Raw genomic sequence first — 26,038 nt, 5'->3', positions numbered from 1 at the left:
TTTTGCTAATAGACCTAATTTCATGCAGCAAATTAGCATAGCTCCAATGGAAGTGCAAATGTAATCAAACTGAAAAATTCAAATGAGGCGGGGGGAGCCTTTTTCTTTCTTTCTTTGCTTTTTAGTCACTTTAAAAAAAAAAAATCAGCATTTTGCTGTGTGTCCTTCACCGGGCTGGAGGGACTGTGGTAATTAAAACATTTAAACCAGCACAAGCCCCCAGTCTCTAATCTGGAGCTGGGGTCAGCTGTCTGTAGATTCTAATTTGTCCTCAATTTTTTATTCATGCTGGGGAAATGCTGCATATTTAACAGGAAACCAGCGGGAAGGGGCAGCGCTGGGCTTGGAGGTCAAATAATTTGATTTCTGAGCAGATTACATGGAACACCCAACGTCTAATCTCACACCTGATTTGGCAATAAAATGACAATAAAAGGAATGTTAAGACACCCTCGCTATGGGGTGGGCAATAACCAGGTTTTATGAGTTGGGAAAGGATTGGTTTGTTTGTAGAATTATTTTTATTGCAGCTCCTGAGTAAAAGGGTCACAGGCTGTCTACACAGGATGGAATTTCCTTTTGGAGGGTTCTAGTTAGGGAAATAAAATATGGAATACTAGAGAAATAAAAATTCTTAAAAAAAAAATTCTAAATTACTATTTTTAAGGATCAATTCAATATAATTTTGCTTTATCTTATTTGATTCAATGACTGGATGCAGCACTCAGTGCTCAGTCACAGTTTGGAATCAATGGTGTGGGAAGTTTTTTCCAACCTCAGGGGTCCCATGAGAGATCAAAGAGGGTCAAAAACCACCCAGAGATGTTGTGTGAGGAAGGAAGAACTAAGAAAAAATACAAAATGCTCTTTTTCCAAACTAAAGATGCCACTGGAGCCTGGGACAGGGAAGGGAACACACTCAAAGCACTGGATAAATGCTCCTCAGCAAATGGATGAATTTGAGTTATTCAGAAAAAAATCTTCTCTTCATTTTCCAACACTGTGACATCCTCAGAACCCTCCAAAGCCACCCCAGGACAGTTTTCATGGCTTATGAATAAATTGTAGAGAAGTTTTCCTCCCCATTTCCCTGGAAATTCCATTGTTCCCAAGTCATGAACTGCCCCTTTTTTCTTCCCTCCGCCTTTCCACACTCACCCTTCCCAGTCCCTGCTGGCACAGCCACTGCCAGCACATCTGCCACTCACAATGGGATCTAAGCACAAAAAAATACTGTATTTTTCCAAGCATTCCCTGCAAATTGGTGCTGGTGGGACCCAAGCAGCTCATCCCAAAAGCCCAGTGCCCGTGGGAGCCTGCCTGGGTGACTCCTCCAGGTGGAAAGGCTCCCCCTGGGCCACTGGTTCCAAAACCCAGGAATCACCAAGGGGAGGGGCACAGCTCCTTGGTTTGGTCCCTTTGCCAGTCAGATCTGGAAGTACCCCTTCCCCCTCCTGCCATGTCTGGGCCATCCCAGTTTTCCACCTGAATTCCCTCCTTTGGTATCACAAGAACCTTCTCCAAGCAGGATTAACTGGGAGCACCAATTAATTCCTCTCAGCATCCCCCAGTCCCAAGGAAAAACAAACTAAAGATTAGAACATTTTGATTTTGAGTGAAATCCTCAGCAGCTGCTGTTTCAAAAATGGGGAATTTTCCTGAGCTGCCTCTTGGAAGTAAATCATGGAATCCCAGAATGGTTTGGGTTGGAAGGGACCTTAAAGGCCACCCAGCTCCACAGAGCTCCAGTGAGGATTTGAGGCTCCTGGTTTGATTGGATTGGCTCCCTCATGATGTTGAAATGTCTCTTCCCTGACATTTCAATCCCTGTGGTTTCAATATTCCACCTGCTGGACTGCAAGGAAGCAGCTCAGGGCACCAGATTCCATCAGCAGCAGCCCAGGGAGGAACATCCCACAGCCCCACTGGAGTCTGGACACTTAAAAATATTAATTTCTGACTTCCTGGGCTTTAGTTTGTTGTGAAATAAAATAAAATTCCTCACCTTCTTCCTTCTTCCTCTTGGCTTCTTCTTCACTTCTCTCCTTGGCCTTCAACGCTTCGTCAGCTTTGGCTAAAAAGAAGAAAACAAGAGTTGGAATTAGTTAAATTTATCTTATCCAATCATGGAATCATGGAATGGTTTGGGTTGGAAGGACCTTAAATCCCACCCAGTGCCACCCCTGCCATGGCAGGGACACCTTCCCCTGTCCCAGGCTGCTCCAGCCCCAGTGTCCAGCCTGGCCTGGGCACTGCCAGGGATGGGCTGTCAACAACCACTTCCCAAACAATATTTCCTGGGCTTTAAACCCAGTTTCATGTTCCTTCCTGCAGGCCCCACAATGATATCCATGCACCTGACAGAGCAGAATTTGGTTCTTCATTAATTTTATTTAAAGTCAATCCCACAGTAAAGGAATGGCATAAATGGGATTATGGAGGGTAATATCAGGCCAATAGCAGAGGCAATATGAATTCAATACAAATCCCCACATTCATTTTGGGGTAAGCAAAGCCCTTAAGACACTTTTAAGAGGTTTTCTCTCTTTAAACCCCAACCAGCCCAGCCCAGCTGCCCCCAGACCAAGCTGCACCAGACGTGGTGCCCCCATGAAGGGGCAGATTTGGTGCCACAGTGAGAAATCCAGCAGACCTACTTTGAGGATAAAACAGAAACAAAACAACATTTCCAGGGCTGCAGACTCTGCTCAGAGTGGGAGTCACACAGCTCTTCCTCAGGACTTTATTAGGTAGTACACAATTTTCTCTTCACTCCAAATCACAGCAGCAGTACTTAATCCATGTTACAACAATCTTCTTGAAAAAGAATCTTTTTCCCTCTAGAAACCTCTTCCCTTATTACTTAATTATCTACCAGTTGCTCAACTGCAGGGGTTTTCAAACACTTTCCTACAGATGTTAAAGAAGATTAAAAATATACAGCACAGTAACAAGGGACTATCAATATACTCTGTAAATTAATTAAATTTCTGTTCTAGCACATCATTTATTCCAAAGCATTAATGTCTCAAAGGAGCCATTCTCTTTTATTGCCATCTCACTGCCTGATGAGTGAACTAAGTGAGAATAAGTCTCTAATAACATTATACTTGATGAAATATTAAGTTTTCAAAAGTATCACCAGGCCAGAAAGAGAAGAACCAACAAGGACCAGGAATGCAGCATTTACACCAGGCCTTCTCGGGGAGGAAAATCACTGTAAACTGTGGTCTGAATGGTAAGATCTGAGTCAGATTTACAAATATTTAATCCCAGCACTCCTGAATTAAGCAATAATTTATGAAAACCAAATTCAGCTCAGGAGGGGGGTGAAGGGCTCGTTCCTTCTTGGAGCCACCAGCTCCACCTTAAAGTGCACAACCTGCCCAGGGTGTTACAAAGTGATCCACTCACTGCACTGACAGCTGCTTCCATCTCCACAATTTTATACATATTTACACAACATTTAAAGCCATGAAATATTAAAACTTTTTCTGCCACTGAAGATCATTACAAGAATCTATTAAATCCCATAATAAAACCAAACCACGAGTAACTCTAAAGACTTTTACTTCATTTACACTTTATTCTCCTTGGTAAAAGGACAGGGATAATAGAAATTCCATTTAAATTCAATTTTGGTGATATGTGTAATTGTAGATATACCCCTTGAGTCATGTAAAATGCTCAGCTTATGTTTCTTTCAAATTATCCCGCTCCCATTCCCATTCTGCTCCTTACAACTGTCTTCAATATGTATTAGCAGAGCTCATTAGGCTGGAATTTAATAATGCAAACATCAGGTGGATTTCAAGACCCTCCATTATCAGCACAAGATGGATTGCTCATATAGCTCGTGGGCCAACTGGGCACAATTTAGATTCAATAAACTACCAGGCCTAAATTTGATTTATCTATTCCACTGAGCTACTTTGTTCTTCCTGCCCGATTTGTTGCTGCACAGGAACAATTCATTGGGTACCTCAGTGGCAAAAAGATATTAAAACACACAGGAAAGATGCTGCTGGTCAATGAATAAATTTCTAGCTTGTCTTTGTTAACTTTAAATCACTGATTTCCAGCCTGAGTTAAAACTGCTGCCCAGGCAGAGCTTGGCTTTTCAAGTCCTGGTTAATTAGAGGGACAATGGGGCAATTTAGGAAGTATCACGAGGACAATTCTCCACACAAAATTGCTCATTAACAACAATTTAACTTAGCCCATAAATCTCCAGAGCAGTGCTGGAGCTCACAGGGCTCTGTGCACCACCACCACCAACAGGCACTGAACTCTGAGTTACTTTCAGCATTTACCATCGAAGGTTCTCTTCAAACATTCCCCATTTTCTGTTATTTTTGCACAGAACCCCAGAATGGGCCAGGCTGCGAGGAACCACAGTGGGTCACCCCTGCTCCACCAGGGCCATCCTGGAGAACATGGCACAGGATTGTGTCCACTCTTCTTCTTCCTCTCCTTCTCCTCCTTTTCTTCTCCTTCCTCTTCTTCTTCCTCTCCTCCTTTTCTTCTTCCTCTTCCTCTCCTCCCCCTTTTCTTCTCCTTCTTCTTTTCTTCTCCTTCCTCTTGTTCTTCTTCTCCTCCTTCTCCTTTCTCTTCTTTCCTTCCTCTTCTCCTCCTCCTCAATGCTGGTATTATTATTATTACTGTTATTATTATTATTTAGTGGATATATTATTGTTCACTGCCCAAGTGCCACCAAAAGCTCTAAAAGAAATTCACTTTTCTCAAACCAAGCTGCAATCAAACAACGTTAAAAGCTCTTGACAACGTGAGGGTTGGAACTGACGGTCTGGGAGGGCTTTTCCAACCTAAACAATTCCATGGAACCCCTGGAAGTGCTGAAGTTTGCGAAGCAGTCACTCCCTGATGGATGGGTGATGCTTTCATCCTGACCAGCCTCACAGAACCCCTGGAAGTGCTGAAGTTTGGGAAGCAGTCACTCCCTGATGGATGGGTGATGCCATCATCCTGACCAGCCTCACACCGTGCCAAGGTGAAACCATTCCCAGCAAAGCTGCTAATTAAGAGAAACCAGGAAAACTGAATTATTCCGAGGCAGAAACAGGGCAGGAGATGCTTTGGGGCTGGAAAGGGCATTTTGGAAAGTGTGGCCATGGAGGAGCCCCTGCAGCAGAGCCCTCTCCCAGGGCAGGGGAGACGCAGGGAAGGTGCATGGAAAAGAATCAGCCCCTTGCTAAGGAGATTTCATTTTCCTGTCAAAATTAAGAAGAGAGGAGTGTCAGAACACCCACAACTGCAAACCACAAGAGGCCTGGAAAAATAAATTAATTCAACATAATTGTGGACTTTCCAACTGCTCAAAGTTGAAAATACAAGATGTGTCTGAGGAAAAGAAAGCCCAGAAACTGTAAAAACACATGGACATCGCATTTAAAATGCAGCCAACCATCCACAGTGCTCATCAGGAAGACTTCACCTTTTTTTTTTTTTAACACAAACATTTTTGCACTTATAAAATATTCAGTCAGCTCACATATAAAAATACAAGTGGAATCCATTATTAATTTACAAGGCCCTGTTTAATTTACATGCTATTTTTCTCTGGTATATTAAATGTATCAAGGCTTGTGGAAATCCTCTCTGCTGAATATTCATAGGCTGACGTGTAAAATTACCTGTTATCCATCTGACAAATTGCAGCACAAACTCCAAACAACCACTTGCTCAGAGAATTCCTCTGACAGGAACACCAGCAGCAGCACCCGGGAATTCTCAGTTCCAGAGGAGAAGTGACACCACCACACACATTCTCATCACCCCAGATTTAAGCTGGCTCTCTGTATTTTTGCCTTTGGTAACATTTCACCCAAAATGTAAACACCACCAACATTCTGGGATGCCTCAGAGGGCTTTTCCAGCCTAAATGAGTGCATGATTAATAAATCCACGAGCCCATAAATCCACGGGGTTCTGTGATTCCATAAATCCATGTTTTGGGTGGTCACTGGCCCAGTCCATCGTGTCCATGGCCATGGCCATGGATCTCTCCCTGATTACACCTGAAACACCCAATTCCCAACATGGGAAGTTCTGCCCTTGCTGCCCTGTAATTTAATTACACCAGACTCTAATGATGGATATTGGAGCCCTGAGCATGAGAGCTCAGTGCCCCCTCCCCTCCCCTGCCCTGCCAGCCACACTTCAAAACTCCCCACAAGCCCAAATCTGGTTATTTTGAGCTTCTCTGAGCTCCCAGGGAACACACCCAGGGTTTGGGAGGAGATGTTATCCCACTGATTCCTCCTGCTGTGGGAATGCTGTTCCTTACCTCTTCAGCATCAGCTCCCTTCCCTCAGGCATTTCAGAAAATATTCCTTCTTTTGGGATAAATGTCCTGTTATGGCACAGCTAACCAGCATCTGACACACAGCCATGAGGGTTTTCCCAAATATTAAATGGATTCTTGGTAGAAGATAAATCCAGTCACGTGCAACCCAACTGAAAAAACACAGGCAAAACCCAAACGTTCTCTTATTCCAAAGGATAGCTGAGATATTTGTGGTCATTTGGTGTAACCAAGGTAATAATCAAGATAAACCCTTCCCCTCCAACCAGGCAATTTCCCCCCAGTCTCTTTCATTGTTACCATTTCCAGGAAGCAGTTTGTGGCACCTGGAAACAGCACAGGGCTGGGAGAGAGCCCAGCAGGAAAGGGAGAACATCCAAAACCCCGAGTCCAAAGGGGCTAAACATGAAACCACCTTCTCTGCAGAGAGGGAGGCACCTCATCCCTGCCTGGAACACCAAGGTGCTGGGCAGGAATTCGGGAGGGGAAGGGAAGGGAAGGGCCAGGGGTGTGGGAAGGGAAGGGAAGGGAAGGGAAGGGAAGGGAAGGGAAGGAATCCCATTGTGGTGAGCGGGGCCGAGCTCCCCGCAGACCTCCCGGATCCCGGTGACTGCCTACTGTATTAAGACTGCCTTTCTCATCACTTAATGCTTATTTTCATCACTTTGCTTAAAATATTGATAATCAATTAGGGCTACGTCTGTTTTGCCACAGAATCTGTGTCACAGTCTATCAGCCTGTCAGGGCCAATTCAATCCTCATTCAAAGTTAATTTTTTCTCCATAAATCCGCCTTTGGAGGAGTCATTAGGCGCAGAACATAGCCCGAGGTGCAATCACCTATTCTCTTTCATTAGAGGCAGGCAGGGAAGGTGAGGGAGATTATTAGAACTTTGGAATGATCACAAAGCAGCGTGCTGCCTGTCAGATCCCCCCAACATTTCATTCATCTCGCCAGCTCGCTGCCAAGGCTTCTAAATGGACATTATTCATGAACATCTGTGACACGCTGAATATTCCGAGGCTGGCAGGGATGAAAAAGCCGTGCCCCCCCTCTGGCTGCGAAATTAATTCTGTGGTCAGAACAATTAGGAATATAACAAACTTGCTCCGTGATGTTATTTTTAGGCTTTCTGAGATATTCCCCTTAAAAAGGTGGGTTTTTTGGTTTTTAAGCATAAATGTGGCCGCTCCAAATGGTCAAACACTGGATTTTATGGGAGTGGAGAATGATGAAAATGCTGTGCCCCCCTCTGACTGAGAAATTAATTCCATGGTCGGAACAATTAGGAATATAGAAAGCTTGTTTTGTCTTGTTATTTTTAGTCCTTCCAAGATATTCCACATTTAAAAGTGTTATTTCAGAACTGGGTATTTTTGGAGTCCACTCTAGAGGGTCAAACACTGCATTTTAAGGGATTGTTGAACAACGTGCATTTCCTTTGCTGTGGAAATAGATTGTTGGTTGGGTGTTTTTACAAGCAATTACCAAATCAGCAGCTTTGCAATCTGATTTGTTGATACCTTTCTAAAACAAAGCCAAATGAGACCTCACGTTGGATTTGAAATCACTGCCATCTGAAATTCCAGCCCACTTCTCTCCTGGTGGAAAAGCAGAGTGGGAAACAGATTTCCACAATCATCTCTATTTATTCCTATTTCCTTCCAAGGAACATGTGATGGCCATCCAGGCATTTTTTAGGGAGGAATGGCAGAAAGGCTGGTGCAAGAGACAATCACCCACAAAATTAAATAACCCACCACATTTTCCATGCATATTCCATTTTTAGATGCGGGGGGTTAAGATGTAGCTACCTGGGGAAAAAGTCATTTATAACTAATGAAATCACATCAAGTAGTTCTTGAATCTCATTACAAAATTCAAAAGAACGGTAATTTACATTTTTTTCCTGATATTACCAGGAAAACAGTGTTCTCATCACCAAACTTCCCACAGCCCCCATCATCCTCCTCCCCAAATATCCTCCTTTTCCAGAATTAAGGGCCAGATCCTCATGAGTTCAAGCTGGCACAATTCCACTGACATGGGCTGAGCCAAGCCCATTTACTCCAGCTGAGGATCTGGCACTCCCTATTTATAATAATAATCCTAAAGAAGACTTAATCAGCAGCTCTTGGCTAGGTACATTCATCCCTTATTTAGTGCATCCCTAATTTCTTTCTCCCACAGTTTCCCCCCCAAACACACGTTGGAGGAAAAATCCAACCTAAATAGGGTTTAACACTAAGGATTAATTGGCTTCTGAGTCATTGCAAGGGCTGCTGTTAAATATTCCAAGGATTTGTTTCCACCCCAGAAAAGGCTGTACATTATCCACCTGGACATCTCCTAAGCAAGCAACGTTTCACCTCGGATCTGCAGCCCAGCTCAGGAAATCAGCAGAACTGGATGTGACCCCTGTCACCTCGGCTGTTCAGCCGTGGGGAGGACATCAGCCCTCAGAAGAACTCAGTGATTTCCAGGGAATGGTTCAAATGGCACCTTCCAGGTGAGTTTCGTTAGGGGAGAGGGGTGGGACTCATGGAATCAGGAGATCAGTAAGGTTGGAAAAGCCCTCCAAGATCACCAAGTCCAACTGTTGATCCAGCACTGCCAGGTCCATCACTAACCCTGCCCCCAGGTGCCACATCCACACATTTCCTGAACACTTCCAGGGATGGAGACTCCACCACTTCCCTGGGCAGCTCATTCCAAAGCCAGACCACCTCTTCCAGGAAGAAATTGTTCCTCAAATCTAATCCAGACTTCCCCCAGTGCAGCTTGAGGCCACTTCCTCCAGCTGATGAGAAAGGAAGAGCTTCCTCTTCCTTGCAGAACGAAGAGCTAGGGAAAGTAAAAGGATGGCCTGGAGTTAAACCTGCCCCTAAACTAGAGACAAAAGAAGCAGCAACATTTAGGAGCAAAAAATTAAATTCCATGTATAAAAGTTGATGGAGTAAAGCATGCTCTTATTGCTATATCCTTCAGGAGTAATTCCCAGCTCAACCAGAAAAGCAAGAAACGATCCCTATGAGAAACTCCAATTTGATTCCATTTATTTCAATTGCTCTTCAGCCAGTATTTGCTCCAGAGCTGTTTCTTTCCCCGTGGCACACCACGGGTGGAGAAAGGAGAGGACAATGGACAGGCTGCCATGGATCTGGTGAGCAGGTGAGAGGAGGAAGCCAGGCTGGATGGGGCTTGGAGCCACCTGGGCTAGTGGGAGGTGTCCCTGCCCAGGCACTGCAGGCCAATGGAAATGCTTTCAAAGCCATCACACAAATTCTGAAGGACAAATCCAGGCTGCTTTCTTCCTCCTCAGTGACCTCAGTGCTCCCTTTCCTGCGAGGATCTCAGCCCAAACCACCACCAGGTTCTGCACCCTGCTGGAAGCAGAGCTCAACCAAGCCCTGCAGCTCCACAGACTGTGTCCCACCCCACATCCCACCTCCCAAACTCCCAGGAACCACTCAGTCCTCAGGGGATCTGCCAGCCACCCACTCCATCTGCATGAGAAATCACCTTCACCTTGTACTGCCCACCTGCCTTCACATGAAAACGTACCAGCTCCTCCATTTAATTCTACAAATAAATCATTTTAATTCAAAAAACACTTCCTTGCTTAAAATACAACCACAAAGACAAATTACTTAAATGATTTCTGGGGGAAAAAAATGGCACTGTGCCTCAAATACAATTGTCATTACAGGCTGTAGATTGGCAGTGACAGTCAGCTTTTCTTTCTGGGGTAAGGGCAGAATTCAGCCTGACAGCTTGTCAGCAAACTTGAAAAATTCACTCCCAAAACTTCGATTCCAAACGAGCCCTTCTTTCATCTGCCAATTTCCCAACGTCAGGAATGGCCACGTTAAGTGAAAATCAAGTAGATGACAACTCCTGTGGCTGTGGAAAGGAAGCAATAAAGCACGGAGCACGCAGAGCTGAGTGCACAACAGTCTGAGAGGAGCCCAGGCAGCCCCAGCACCTCGGGAGGGCTCCGGGAATTCCAGCTCCTGTTTCCAACCCAATAAAAACACCAGCAGTGGAAGCATAAGGAATGAAGCTGTGTAAGTGGAGCACACTTAATCAAGAATGGAGCACAATTAATATTCCAACAGTGGTGCAAGGAAGCATTTTTGAGAAGGAAAAAGAAGGAAATTGTCATACATCATACATCACCCTATGTATGATCCTTTCCCACTTTGACCATGACGTTAATAAAAAACCTTCGTGAAGCAACAAGATACAGAAAAGATCAAAAAGCACTTTTTAAAGATTTTTTTTAAAACCCTGTAAGTGCATAAACACCAAGACACAGTTAAAGAAAAATAATATTAGCAGCAAGGAGTGTTAGCTCACAAAGATACTGAACGGGGCACTGGAAAATCAGGAAAGGACGAGGTGGAAAACTCGGAGTTGGAAAACTTCGGGGTGGGGGCGCAGCAAAGCCCCAGGATTTCCCGAGCTGGAACTGCAGAATCATGAGACAGGCAGCCAGAAGAACCTGACATCTGGCACCAAAAGGGGGAGCGTGTGTCAAGGCAAGATTTGTGGGGAGGACTGAGGGGCGATGGCAGCACGCACTCGGTGACAGCCCGGCAGCCTTGGGAACGCCGAGCCCATCCCGGCGGAGGAGAGGATGGGAAGGAAACTGCACGCTCCCAGCTGCACCCTCAACTCCTATAACCATTTACTGTACTCAGCCTCATTAAATACTCCCCCAGGATAAAAGAGGTAAATATATTGCTTAAATATTCAGTGGCTGGCTGTAAAATTTCATTGCAGATTAAGTGATGAAGATGAAGAAATGCTGCTGAAAACAAACAATTTATCTTCACTCGGCGCAGCAGAGCGCTCCTGGAACCCCGCCAGAGGCTCTGTGGGTTGGAATTCAATAACTGCATTAAAAGAAAACTACACCCCTACTACACAGCAGCCTGAACATCCCTGAGTAAACAGCTTGCTGCAGCGGCGCTTAAATAATTCAGGAAGGAATTTGGGGTATCAAACGTTTTTTCTGAAGTATTGTGTCGCTTAATGTATTTCAAAGAAATGCTTGTTTTTAAAAGTTCAAGCAGAGCCCATTAGAGCAAGTGGGAAAACAGACAAATCCAAGAGAGAAAACCACCAAAGCACTGATTTCCAGGAGAGGAGTGCAGGAAGATTTGTCATCAGGGAGGAAGGCACTGCCAAGGGCACGGAGCTGATAATATACACATGCATTTCCACTGCTCATCTGCAACCTTGAGAGATTCCAACTGGCCCTCGTAAGTCTGGACAGCATCATTTTCCCTCAGACACATGTGCATCCATATATTTGTATAAAGCTGTAGCAAAGTAATAAATAAGCAGCCTTATTCAACACCAGAACTTCCATAAACTTCCTCCAATTAGGTCTCATCTCCAGCCAGCTTTAACTTTGGATGGGAGAGCTCTGCCAGGTACTTCTTAGAGAACAGAAATAATTTGAAATATAAAAAGGTGTTTAAGGGTTTTAACCATGAGGAAAGGGAATGCGCACAGCTGTGTGGGGCTGGCAGCAGAGCACCATCCTTCATCCACAGAAGGAACCTGGCTCTGAACTTGCACCCACAGGATGTCTGGGTCCTCTCTATATGGAATTTCTGCTTTTTAATGAAGAGGATTGTTAATCACACTTTTAATCGCACTGCTCAGTCGCCCAAGCACAGAACCATGGATGGTTTGGGTTGGGAGGGACCTTAAATCCCACCCAGTGCCACCCCCTGGAACAGGCCACTGTCCCAGGCTGCTCAGGCTCCAGCCAGCCTGCCCTTGGACGCTTCCAGGGATGGGGTGTCCACCAGAAGGTGGCAGAGGGTGGAACTGCATGGTCCCTAAGGTTCCATCCAACCCAAACCATTCCATAAAAAATTCTCTTTAAAAAAGTCATCCCTTTTTTCAGATAACTTCCATCATAACATTTTTGTTAAGAACATTAACAGATTATTTTTACAATTTGCACAAATGTTGCAAGCAGGGTAATAACTATCTCCAAAAGCCCATCCATTATTTTCACCAAGACTAACAAAAACATTAAGTTAAAATGAATAATGAAGCTGAGCTTTGATTTTAAACTTAATTTAGTAAAAATAAACTAATACAATCATTAAGGTTGGAAAAGACCTTCAAGGCCATCCAGTCCAACTTCCAAGAATTATTTATGTTGTTGTTAAAAGTTTCTTTCCATGGCAGGTGACTAAAACATTTAAATATGAATAATTGCAAACAGAATATGCTGTCAAACAACATTTCATGTCCAGGAGAAAGAAAAATGAGATGCTGCTCCTGAAATTACAACACAAATGACAAATATTTTAAATTTTGGAATTTTTTTCCCTTAGTTTACAGTACAACAGGGATGTTCCTTATTACCAGGCCCAATTCCACATGGATCAAACCATAAAGGACCCTTTAATCCCCCAGCTTTGTCCTTTAAAACTCATTTAGCCCCATCCCAGCCCGTGGCAGGAGCAGGCCCCCAGCTCCCCCCATTCATCCCCTATTCCCCAGGTGCTCTCCCTGCTCGTGCCCAAATGGCACCAACCTGTTGTGCAGCACGTCCCTGAAAAGCCCAGCCTGGACCAGCCCCCAGGGATGAAAACCCTGCAACACTCCAAGCTGTTCCTCTGCCTGTGAGGAAAAGCCCTCCCTGCCAGCCAGGCCAAAGAGGAAACCAAATCAAGCTGATTTGAAGGCAGAAAAAGTCAAAGTGGGGTCCTTTAAAGCAACTCCTCACACGCCACATACATCAGGTGCTGCTGCCTAAAATTTGGGGAAAAAACTGGGAAATACTGGTGATGTTCTAAGGGAACTGGTGTTGAAACACACTGATATTGGTAACAAAACCTGACACTTTCAATAAAAACCACCTTACAGTGGCTGTTCTGCACAGCTCTGGTTCTGGCCCTTGGTATTTTGCCAATATTTGGTGTTTCTGAGGGAACACCTTGGTTCAATCCCATGCTCAGAGGGGAAGGAGCAGGGCTGCTCTGCTGTTCCTGCAGCCACAGCCATGCCCTGATCCCCAGGGATGGGAGGATACAAACCCCACCCAGGACACCCCGGGAAGTTAAAGGCACAAAATCAATGGCATTTGTCACCCTGGGCAGCAGCAGAGCCCAGGGAGGGAAGGGCACATCCCAAATCAGCTCCAGGGCTGCTCCTGAAGGAACACCCGAGCTGGGATCCAGCCCACACAACTCCAAACCTTCTCCATTTTCTTCCTCCACGCTCCCAAGTTTAATAAACAACAAACCCATCATTTTTTAACACTTTAACCAGCGAGAGCAGTGATTCATAACTCTGTCATAATTAAAATTTTATGGCAAATACACACAGCCATCAGTCATCCAGGCAGGAACGTCCGAAAAAAGTGGGATTTCAATTTATAAGCCTGTGCAGGATTGTATGAGTTACACTGTATAAAAGCACATTTCTAGGGAGTTATTGAACTGGGGAAAGCAAAAGTTGGTTGGGTTTATTTTTTTAAAATCAAATACAGAGGAGGTTATGAATTTGTTGGCGCAGTGGCTCCGTACAGTGACTGATGGTTAAAAAAAGGAAGGAAATATTATCCTGTGTCTTCTTCCAGAGCTGCACTAACCAAGTTTGGTGCTGTCCCTGGTGCTCCCTCATGCCACAAACACAGATTTCCTGAAATTATTAAAAATTCCCAAAAAAGAAAGAAAAATCCACATTGCTGCCAGGGGATAAAAGGGGTAAAGCAGTGAAATTGGTAAATTGTGAGATACACACGTACAGAAACATTTGAACATAAGATAATATTAATCCGTTCAATTTCAATTAATTTTATCCCAGCAACAATAGGGAATTCTCCGAATGAATGAAAATAATGGAAGTGGAGGTCTGTTATGGACACACACTCAGGCATTTCCAAAATTTGTATCTGGCTCTCTAAGATCCTTCCTGGATCCAGACATGAAATGAAATACTCTTTAAACAGGGATCAGGGTGATTTTACTTATTTAATATACAGCTGGATTTGAGCTGTAGTAGAGAACAAATAAATGTTTGCAGATCAGTTTCACAAGCTCCTTTTTTGCTCAGAAATACAAGAAACCCAAAAACTTTCAGTAGCTGTTTCTCATACCTGTCCTTAAAAGCAGTTTTTCCTAAATCCCATAAATGTCCCACATCACCTGGGAAATCCCTTCTGCTGGCACACACCCAGCTGTTAAAGCAGCTGTGTTCTACAATGCTTTGAGAGGGAGTCCATGCTCCATGGCCTCACAAGAAATATCCATTTTTAAGACACAACTGACATCCCCATTCCATCTAAAGCCAGATGACAGGAATTCTCTGTAAGAATATTTAGGGATTCCCAACACTTTTTGCCACTAAAACACTGTCAGTACTTGAGATTTTTATCCACTTTTAAGACGAGAAAAATATCATGGGACATGCAGGGAGAAGTTGGATTAAGTTTTCCAGTGAAAATGGAGAATGTGGCAATGCTGGGTTAAGGGCTGGGCTTCATAATCTCAGAGGTTTTTTTAGGTATTTTCCAGCCTTAACGAGTCCAGGAAATAATTTCTACTTGGAAAAATAATTAGTTTGTATTTTCACACACACAAATAAATAAACAAATAAATAAAGAGGAAAGAAAAAAGCTAAACACAAGACTTGGAGCTTCCACAAACTGTTATTACAGGTCTCCCCAGTCCATTAAAGGAAGTAATTGAATCAGTTTGCGTTTTCTCCGTAAAATCTCATTCAGAGAAATTTTATTGCCAGCCATCTAAATAGTAAATACTTATTATCCTCTCCAAATGAGGTTTTGCTTGCCAAGGGCAAAGCCACGGCTGTGATTGTGGCGCTCTGTCAGAGGCAGCAGAAGTGGAAAAGGTTATAAAGACACCATTAATGTCACGGGAGGGCCTCGGCAGGGCCGCGAGTGCTCCCTAATTGGGGCCTTTATTCCCAGGCTCAGGCCCTGCTAATAGGATGCTTTAGGGTTTCTTTGGTGGCAGCCCCACATAATCACCTCCACCAGCTGAATGTGGACGTTTATCTGCTGAGGCTGGGAATGAAATGTCAACAATGGCCAGCTGAAAGGCCCAGAGAGGCACGGCCAGCACCTGCGGGGGACGGCCACGCTGAGGAAGGGCACCAAAATATTGGGAATACGGCTGGAAAATGAACTTTTGGAACTCAGTCCCTCTGTAGAGAAATCTGGGAAAACAGGCCAAAAGGTAATATTGAGATTGATTTGAAATGATGTATTTCTAACTGGACTGGCAGAGAGTGCCCCAGCCCTGGAGGAGGCCAAGGAGCAGCCTGGCCCGTGGAAGGGGCCCTGAACCATGGAAGGGCTGGAATGAGATGGGCTTTAAGGTCCCTTCCAACCCAAACCAGTCTGCAATTCCATTCACTCTTCCACAACTTATTTCCTTTCCCCCTTGGCTCTGCCCACGCTTCAGACCAGAAAATGCAGCCACAAACGCAGTGCTGCTGCAAGGCAGGAATGGACAGGAGCAAAGCAGAGCTGCAGAGAGGAGAACCCCAGGATGGTTTGGGACAGAAGGGACCTCAAAGCCCATCCAGTGCCATCCCCTTCCAGGGGCAGGGACACCTCCCACTGTCCCAGGCTGCTCCAAGCCCTGTCCAATGGAACCACAATTTCCTCTTACTCAAAGAGACTCATCACTATAAAATCATTCACATTTCTCAGAGAAAACCCTCCAAGGGCTTCAGATCAGGAGCACAAAATGCTCAAAACCTTTAAGAAACTACTGATTAAATAGATTGAGTGGGTATTTTAAGAACATAAGGGGATAACGATGGCTTAAAGCAGCTGAGAAATCTTCAATAATAAATCACAGTGCAGCCACAGAGAAGAGCAACAGAACTGGAATTCAAGGGAGGATCTGCAATAAAGGCACCTAATTTGATTTTTCACACAAGCTGTGTTTTGAAACACTTCTTTTTTCCTTGCTGGAGTGATCAATATGAGAGATTGGCAAAGGACACGAGTTTCCATTACTGCTGCCTTGTACTGATGAAGCTGTTCTGCCCTTTCCAATGGATTCTTTCATGGGCTTGTGGCAACAGGGCTCACATCACCTGATGCAGATTTAACTCAGAGTGAACTTGCCTTGCTTCCCCTTTGGAGGAGTGGTAAAACCTACTATTACAGCAGTTTGACATCTGCTTTCCAAGGGCATTATTTCAGCAGAAAATGTATAAAGTCCTGTCCAAGTCACTAAAGTTACCAAACACCCCCAAGAAAATACTTTAGAAAACACAGATATTAAGTATTCATAGAATAAAGGTGCATAAACAACAAAAAGAAAAGAATTTTCTTATCAGCTTCTTAGGTATGAGGAGATATGTTTCACATATATAAATATGTTGGGGATCTTGTTTTTATCAACCTCTATGACCCCTCACATTTGCAAAAGCCTAAGTCTGAGAACCCCCCTTAAAGCACCCAAAAATCCTGCTAGTGACAGGCAGCAGCCTCACAAAAAGCCCAGCACAACTGAAGAGCCCTTGCCAAGCACCCTCTGCTCCACGCTAAGATTTATTCGGCCGACACCTCATAATCATCTCTAAATCTAATGGGACACAAATGCATTTCATCACAGATGAAAATCTTCAGCGGCCCCTCAAATGGAAATCAAGGAATTATTACAATCCCGTGGTCTGGCTTGCAGCAGGCATTAATCAGAAATCATAATAAATCCACACAGCACATTCAGGCAGCACATTAGTCAGGCGCTTTTGCATGATAACGACGTTGACTAATGGGCTCCGAGTTGGAAGGGTCAATCATAAACTCATCAAATGCTTCATTTAATTTCTTAATTTGGACAAACACGATTTGTTTATGGGAAAGATATCAGGTGTTCTTGAATGAATAATGGCTGTGAAACCAAAGTCCATTAATCAGTGCTTGATTACAAATGACTCGGAGATTGTTTGTTCTAATTTCATTCATTTGGGGCAACAAAGAGAACACGAGCGAGCGAAAGCACTTGGCCAAAATGGCACACTTAGTTCTCCATGTTTAATAAAGTTGTGATAAATGGGCTTTCAATAACTAAAACAAGGGGGTTATTACCCATATTAAATACTGTCCCTGAGAAAATTAATACCTAGGAGTTCCAAGGAGATGGAGCAGGCACACAACAAGGTGCTGGAGGAGTGCTGAACTCCTGTGCTGGCATTCCAGCTTTTCCTGAAAGGATGGAGGGGGAAAGCACAAAACCAGCAGGGATTTATTTCTACTTCCTGTGAAATACTTTAAGAAAGTGATGAAATTATTTGGGTTGGGACTCTAAAGCTCAGCCAGTGCCACCCCTGCCATGGCAGGGACACCTTCCACTGTCCCAGGTGCTCCAAGCCCCAGTGTCCCACCTGGCTCTGGGCACTTGCAGGGATCCAAGGGCAGCCCCAGCTTCTCTGGGCAGCCTGGGCCTGCCCACCCTCACTGGGATTTGTAATTAATTTAATTTAATCTAACCCATAGGTTCCTTTCAGCAAGATGATTCCAGCACACTTCCCACGTGGAAGCGAGGGAGGCCCCCAACAGCAGAACAGCACCAGCCAGAGCAGATGGGGCAATTTCAAACCTTTTTCTGGGCATTCAGGCTATAAAATCCACCCCTGGAATTTGGATTGGAGTGGATAAAAACTCTGCACTTCAACTTGTAGAAAATCTGAACATGCAAAGATGTCACAAGGGGAACTGTCAGCACACAGCTCCTGACAGCCATTCCTGGGAATGCCTGGATGGGCAGAGCCCACAGAGGGCAGCTGGACAGAGAGGAGGCTGTGGCAGGCCATGTAAAACACCAGAACTAAATACCTCCCCATCAATGCTAAGAAATAACATTTCCCAAAAGACTTGCTAAAAACAAACCAGCCTCACGACCACATATGGTTTGCACAGCCAAACCAGGGGATAATTAAATTACAGCAAAGTTGCTAAATATGAATTGATATAAAACTTCAGCTAACTGAAAAATTGTCTTTGACTGCAGATCAATAGCAGGCCTGCAAGATTCATCTGCACATAATTAGCACAGAGATTTGCATCAAAATCCTGGATCCCATATGCTGCAATATTACAGAAACCCATTAGGCACCATGTAAGCCTGAGATACTTTTGGTGCCACAAAAAAAAAAAGACCTTGGATAAAAATCTATCAAAAAATAAAAAACCTAAAAGCTTTAGAATGATTTCTGAAGGCAATAAATGTTCATTAACTAATAAAGTTCCTCTAAATTCTACTTACAGGCTCTGGTTTATATTATGGCATCCCTACAACTCCTCATTGGCTTCTTACTCTAAAAACAAATTGATATTCTACAAAAATGGTTCAAAGCAATTTTTTTTTGTAAGAACCTAAAATAGGTCCCTGAAGAGAACAGCTTTTAGAAACCAACAGAATTTTATACATTGCAAAAGTGAATTATTTAATTTCAAACACATTTATTCTCTACCTACACTCAATTAAAATCCTGTATTTTTACAGCAATCCTACAAATTAATTTAAATTATTTAATTATTATCCAAGTGTTTATTTTGCTCACCACAAACCAGCTGCACTTCAGAAATCACAAATTCTGTAAAGACAACACCCTTAATATGTTTAAAAGGCAATTAATTGGAGAAAGACTTTTTTTCTACAGTTGTCATTTGTGTGCAGAAACTCTCTTTTTTTTAGAACTCTAATGAGATTATGAAGCTCTGCCAAGAGCTCAGGGGCAAGGATTGGCTGAAGAAATGTCTCTGTCCAGCTTGGCTGTGAAGCTCATTGGTGAGCTCAAAAACTTCCTGAATTTTCTGAAATTCAGTCTTAAAACATCCGAATTCCCATCAAACACATAATAAAAAAAGTAGCTACTTCTTCTAATGCACCTTCTTGATTTTTAAATTATTGTTTAACTCTTCTACCACTCAGAGCTCTTACAAGTGCTCCTTCTCCTGCTGCTGTCACTGAAATGGGTTTTGACACCAAAATCTGCTGAGTAGGAATCAGCAGTTGACCTAAACACTGGGTTCATTAACTCCATAATTGGACGGATTTCCTAAATTAGCTGGTGTCCAAGAACAGGACAAACGTCCTCCCTGGAGCCAGGAGAGAAAGATCCAGGAGAGCTCAGAGCCTGGAGGGGCTCCAGGAGAGCTCAGAGGGACTGGGGACAAGGATGGAGGGACAGGACCCAGGGAATGGCTCCACTGCCAGAGGGCAGGGATGGATGGGAGATTGGGAATTGGGAATTCCTGGCTGGGCTGGGATTGCCAGAGCAGCTGGGGCTGCCCCTGGATCCCTGGCAGTGCCCAAGGCCAGGCTGGACACTGGGGCTGGAGCACCTGGGACAGTGGGAGGTGTCCCTGCCATGGATGGGATGGGAATGGGATGGGATTTAAGGTCCCTTCCAACCCAAATAATTCCCTAATTCTGGAATCTCAGGTGGCCCTAGAGCAGGACATGAAGAGAAGATGTTTGGGCCATCACTGCTGAGGCTCTTCCCAAGGAAATCCCAGTTTTTTTTGACACAGGGAACAGAACAAACTTCCCAAAGTGGTGAAGACTCACAAAGGATGAAAATTCCTCTCGTTGCTGGGGTTCAGAAAATGCTCCACAAAACACCCTCAAAACCCTTTGTAGCACCTCCACCCACATTTGTGACAAAGGAAAAACATGATTCAAGGAAGAATTTGATGAGTCAAAAAAGAAAACATGATTCAAGATTCCTTTACTCTCCAAATAGGGGTTTTTATATAAATAGAAGCAAAATTCAATTATCTAAAGTGTCAACTGCCACTACTCAAAACAAATATTTGAAATTGATAAAAATTAGTATTTTATATTAAATCAAACCTACACAGCAACTGAATATTTTTTTTCAATATTCAGAACTTTTAAGCTTGTTAGAAGTTCAAATTCTTGCAATTTCGGGGGCAAGAATTATTTTTAAAGTCTGCTTTAAATTTCCACAGAACAAGTAAAATATTTTAAGTATTATTTCATCCTTTGTGCGTATATAGCAGCACATGTTATCCACCCTCCTAAAATTCACTGCATAATTAGAAATTTAAATTAAAGCCAGCGAGTTCTCAGTGGAAAGAACACAAATAAGAAAACTGAAAGAAAGCCATCATCAAAACGAGAAATCCATAAACATTTGATAAATTTGGCAGTTGAAAAGAAGCCCCAATAAAAGGAAATTTCTCATACTTGTTGCCACCTGCCCGCCTCACTGCTTTGCATAGCTAGAAAAGAGCAAAACAGAGGCCAACCTATTTAACTAAACAGTTTTTATTAAAGTAAAAGAAAAGCAAGAATCTATAAAGTAGCAAGTGATCCTATTAGTTCCACCAGACTAAAATCATACAGTCTACGTATGTGGTCCTTTCAGCCACATCTGTTATGAGCCATTTTGATACCCAAAAGCAGAGAATATTTGCCCATATTTATCAGGCACTGAGTGCAAATCAGGCTTTTTCTCCTCAATAACTCCTGGTAGAATGGGTAGATTAATTAAAAAAAAATCAGAATGATAAAACATTTGTATTTGCCACAGTTAAGGCCAAGGTACTCATCGTATTCCATTATTTTCTCTTTGAGGAATATGGAAAATATAATAAAGATGCAGGGTACAAAATTAAAGGCAGCAAACTGATAGCATTGTAATTCAAAGATGAGTTAAATATCCAACATCCAGAACTGGATCTGATAAATGGTAAATGTTGGGGATTTGTACTCCCCATTTTCATCACCTCACATTTAGCGCCTCGGTCCCGAAGTTTCCTTTAAACAAACTCGCCGAATTCTTTGCACAAAACGCCCCATTCTTGACTGCTCTTTCAGCCAGAGATTGAAATGCAGATCCCAAAAATACATCAGTCACTTATTTCAACTCTAGACCTTTGAAAATCCAGATCAATTGCCTTTTGTCATCGTCTTTATATGGAGAGTAAGAAATTTCTGCTTAGCACCATGGAAAAGCTCCCGGAGCCCTTTGGAAGGGGCGGCAGCGTCGATAGTTTGAAACATCCCTGTGCTGTTTCACGGGAATTTATTGACATTTTGGGAATATTCATCCATCCTTTAGCCTTTATGAGAAAGCACAGGTGCCATATCATTTACAGCACGCACTAAGCAGCTTTCAGGTTCTGAGGTTTGCCCTGAGCTCGGGATTTCGGATTTGAAACTTCTCCCTAAAACCAGCGCCGGGAGCCACGCTCAGCTCAAACCCCCGGCTCGCATCCTCTCCGTCCCTCGGTAACGAAGGCTGGGAAAGAAATCACAGACACCCAAGTGGTTTGGCAACTGTAAGTGACAGAAGCCGAGCTAAATCCTCTGTTTACACTGGGGATTATCCGGGTGGATTGCGCGGCGCTCCCGGAGCCGGCGCTGGTCAGGACGCTGCTCCCCGTCCGCCCGCGGGGCAGGGCACAAAGCCCCGGCCTGGTAGGAAGTGACCCAGAAGGAGATGGCGAGCAAGGATTTACACAAAGCCAGTCTGCCTCAGAAAAACTCCATATGACCATTAACTGGCCGGCAGGGCCTGCCAGGAGGCCTAATTACAGCCCTACAGAGCCCGCTAACAAAAGCTGGAGAGCTTTAGCCCAGGGATGATCTGCTTTATACTGACTTGAGAGAGTCCATATAGAGCGGGCAAAAGAAAGAGGTTTAGCTTGGAAATTCTCCCAAGAGACAAAGCATTGTCGCTCAGTCTGGAAGGCCCACATGGAACATACTTCAGATGGGCTTAAACATCCCACCCTCTCCAAATTAACATTCAACTACTGCCTGCTTAACATCTGCTCGGGCACGGCGACTTGGGGGAGGCTGTCAGAGGAGCCTAAAAAGCTCCCTGGCACCTCAATATTAAGAAATCTAATTCAATAAATCGTGAAAATATGAAGTTATAGCTGGTTAGTAATATATATAACTATATATATAGTTATATATAACTATGTACCTATATATATAGTTTTTTATATATATAACTATATAACCATATTAATATAGTTATAACAGCTTCTGAGGAATGAAGGGTTTTATAAAGCAAAACTCAGTTGTCTCAAGAATTAAAGTGTTTGACTACCTCCCAATATTTCCCTGCTTAATGAGAACAAAACACTGACACTAATCTACACTTAAAAAAATAATTAATGGAGTCAGCACAAATGCAGGACTTGGAGAAAAAGTTCCTCGGCACTGTATAACCTAAATATAAAAATGGCCATCTTACCCTCCTCCCCCACAGACAGGTGAATATTTTTTATTTTACCTGCTCTCCTAATGAGAGACCAGAGTCACAATTCCTATCCCCAAATACACCAGGGGAAAAAATATCTCAATAGTAAGAGCCTGTTTTAGTACTTGCTGATTTCTACCTTTCAGAGACGGCAGCTGCTATTCCCTAAAAAAAAATATCTAGGTTAAATTCTAAAAAGAAGGTTTTCTCAAGATCCTAAATATGTCCACAAGGGAAATGTAGACAGAAATACAAACAGGGAATTGAAGAGCATCTGTGCTGCCCCTGGATCCCTGGCAGTGTCCCAGGCCAGGCTGGACACTGGGGCTGGGACAGTGGGAGGTGGCCCTGCATGGCAGGGTGGGATGGATGGGATTTAAAGCCCAAACCATTCCATGATTCCACGATGTCAGCAGGGATGTCCCCAGTGTCCCCACAACCCCGGCAGGTGATTTGGAGCCCCTGCTTTGTCTGTCCAAAGCAGGGAGGAGCAGCATCTCTTCAACTCCAGATCCAGGACAGGCCACTGGGAGCACAGCACAGCCTCCCAGTCCCACCCAGAGGGGCTGGGGCAATCCCTGTAACAAGCACAGATATTCCATGAGCTCATTGCCAAGCTCGGGATGGAGCCCTGTGCACACCAGCAACAGCTCCACTCCCCATTACTGAAGTACAGAATTCATTTCAATTATATTGAAATAGAACATCACCACAGCAGCAACAGCAATGAACCTGCTGAGCCTCAGCTCCTCAAAAAGCTGCTGGGTAATGGCTCAGCAGAAATTTATTTTTAAGTTTGAAGACTAAAAGGTGCTGATTTTGCAAGGAGTAAACACACAAAAATATATTGAAAGAACGTTTATCAACATTTCCAACATCTTCTCACAGCAATTAAATAAAAATTAAATTTAATTGACTGAATGCAGGACTTGGGGAAGAAGGTGGGGGATGATCCCATAAACGCCTGGGATGACCAAGACTTGAATAAGCCAGGAAGGAACTTAATTCTGTATTTTGGATTGTAAGAGACAAAGATATTAAGTCTTTTCTGTTCTTTATGAACAACCTGCAGCTTCAATCTAAGATCCAGCCCTCAGTGGTGGATATTTAAATTTAATAATGTCACAAACCTTTGATAAGCTTTGGAAAATTTTGGAGCCCAGGTCACGATGATATACAACCCCCAGTTATCTTTTGTACATCTCCCAGGTGTGAAATTAAAAAATGAGATGTGATCGATGGCAGCAGAATACACAAATTGTGCTTTTGAGGTCAGGGCTGTCACATCCATTTCATAATTACATGCTTCAAAGATTTATTAAAAGTTCTGGAGAACAAGGAATGTATTGGAAGAAAGACAATGCAAAAGGCTGGGTGGATTTTGGAAAAAGAAGTACATCAGCAATGTGAGGAGATTCTTCTAAACAGAGGGTTTTCAAAAGGGGGGGAAAATATACATGTATATACTTGTACTGATTTAAAACAATGCTAAAAAATAAAGAAAATTGCAAAAAAAAAAAAAAACCAAAATTTTGAGAGCACAGAATAATGTCTCAGTAGCAGCAAGAGCCTGAGGACAAACATGAGGTTTTAGTGTAAAAAAAAGGCTTATTTTTATTTCCTTCAATGGCTTTACTAAGTACCAACAGTAATGCAAACCAATTTAACCTTAACCTGCAATTTAAGAGAGCTACAGAGAACAGGATCAGCCAAGCACAAAGGGATAAAATCCCACCTGAGAGCCCAAAAATGAAGCAAAGTGTTGAAGATGGTCATTTACTCACCAGCTGCCTCCAGCACCAGCTGCAGCCTGGCTTTGGCCTGTTCAGCAGGAGTCTGCAAGAGAGGATGGATCAGCTCACACCTGGTGGGACACGGGACACTCCATGGGACACGGGACACCCCAGAGAGCTCCTGCCTCCTCCAGCCACCCCACACCCCACCAGCCACAGAACGTCCAGACTGGGAACTCTGAGGCAGGAGTTACCAAGGAAATCTTCAGAACTGACCCAAAGCACCATCCCCACGAGGTGGCTGTGGCACCACGACCAGCTCCTCTCCCAGCCCTCCAACCCCAAATCCTGCCTGGCTCCTGGGTGACCCCATTCCACACAAACACACAGCTCCACAAAAAGCCCCAAAACTGGCTTTAACGTGATTAATGCGGCGAGTTTTTCACACTTTGCTCTTATCTGGGGTGATTTTCCCCCTCCTGAAGGTATTGCTGCACATCTGCTGGCTTGAGGAGCACAATGTTGGCTGTGGCCCCACTATGCTAATCACCCCAGTGCTGCTGCACTGTGTCCAATGTCTTTGCCATCCCTCTCAACATGAAGCCACTCAAACGTTGCCACAGTTAAATTGATGCACAAACCCTATTTGTCACGGAGTTCAGAAGTTGATTATTTCTGGGAGTGTCAGAGAAGTTTGGGAGGTTTCTACTCCACACTAAAAACAAAACCTGACAGGAATTTTTGGTGGCGTTTTGCAGATTAAGAAACTCTTCTCAAGAGCCTAAATGGCTGCAAAAGGGAAAATTAAATAGGAAAACACAGATAAGAGAAGCTGTGGCTGCCCCTGGATCCCTGGCAGTGCCCAAGGGCAGGTTAGATTGGCCTTGGAGCACCTGGGACAGTGGAAGGTGTCCCTGCCCACAGCAGGGGATGGGATGGGATTTAAGATCCCTTCCAACCCAAACCATGCCATAATTCCATGATTTTAATTAGGCAGAGCTCTTTGCCATGAATGTCCCAACTGGTGATGCTCTGCAGGGCCTCACCACCCTCATCTACACCCATGAGAGGAGGCTGACATAATTAGGCAGAGCTCCTTGCCATGAATGTCCCAACTGGTGATGCTCTGCACGGCCTCACCACCCTCATCTACACCCATGAGAGGAGGCTGACAATGACAGAACAATTCCATTTCTACTCCAAGAATGTACAGACTGCTCCTTCCAATAGGAGAGATGCTGCATTAAACATAATTTAAATGAAGATCCAGATTTTGGTTGTATAGAGATGAATTATTTTTAGTTCAGATTTTTGCTGTTTTCATAAATCCAGAATTACTGGGCAGAATTTATTATTATAGCTGCAATATGGATCTAGACCTGACCACTAACCCTGGTGGCAGCAAGAAACATTTTGAATTTTATCATAAATTATCTTCCCATTTCTTCTTGTTGCCATGAACTAAACTGTTCTGGCATCTTCAGTATGTCATGGGAGGAGAGGAAGGAGAGCAAGAGAAAGATCTGCTTTTTATCCAGAACCAACTTGCCCAGCTTCAGTTTCAGAGAAGCTTTACTTGGGTTTGTGGTTCCTCCATTCCATGACCACTGTAAATTTAAAAAATCCCACCAGCGTTAGTTGCATTTGGCAAAATTTTGCTGGACAAGCAGAGAAGGAAAAGCATTTGGTGTGAAACACCACCTGTGCTCACGTCTGCACG

The 26,038-nt window shown here is 43.7% G+C and overlaps 1 protein-coding gene across 1 annotated transcript in view; it reads right to left on the bottom strand.

Moving 5' to 3' along the window:
* The window catches only part of RSRC1 (arginine and serine rich coiled-coil 1), a 96,906-nt gene that overhangs the window by 14,497 nt on the left and 56,371 nt on the right, over positions 1-26,038 (bottom strand). Inside the window, exons 6-7 of the mRNA XM_039713618.1 lie at positions 24,370-24,421; positions 2,006-2,074 (exon numbers count right to left, since the gene is read on the bottom strand). Coding sequence (XP_039569552.1) covers positions 2,006-2,074; positions 24,370-24,421 — 121 coding nt within the window. The remainder of the gene's footprint in view (positions 1-2,005; positions 2,075-24,369; positions 24,422-26,038) is intronic.

This window comes from Passer montanus, unplaced genomic scaffold (genome assembly GCF_014805655.1).
Source record: "Passer montanus isolate IOZ18808 unplaced genomic scaffold, ASM1480565v1 scaffold29, whole genome shotgun sequence".
NCBI lineage: Eukaryota > Metazoa > Chordata > Aves > Passeriformes > Passeridae > Passer > Passer montanus.
The sequence above is the reverse complement of the archived record's forward strand: the minus strand, read 5'-3'. Positions and strand labels throughout refer to the sequence as shown.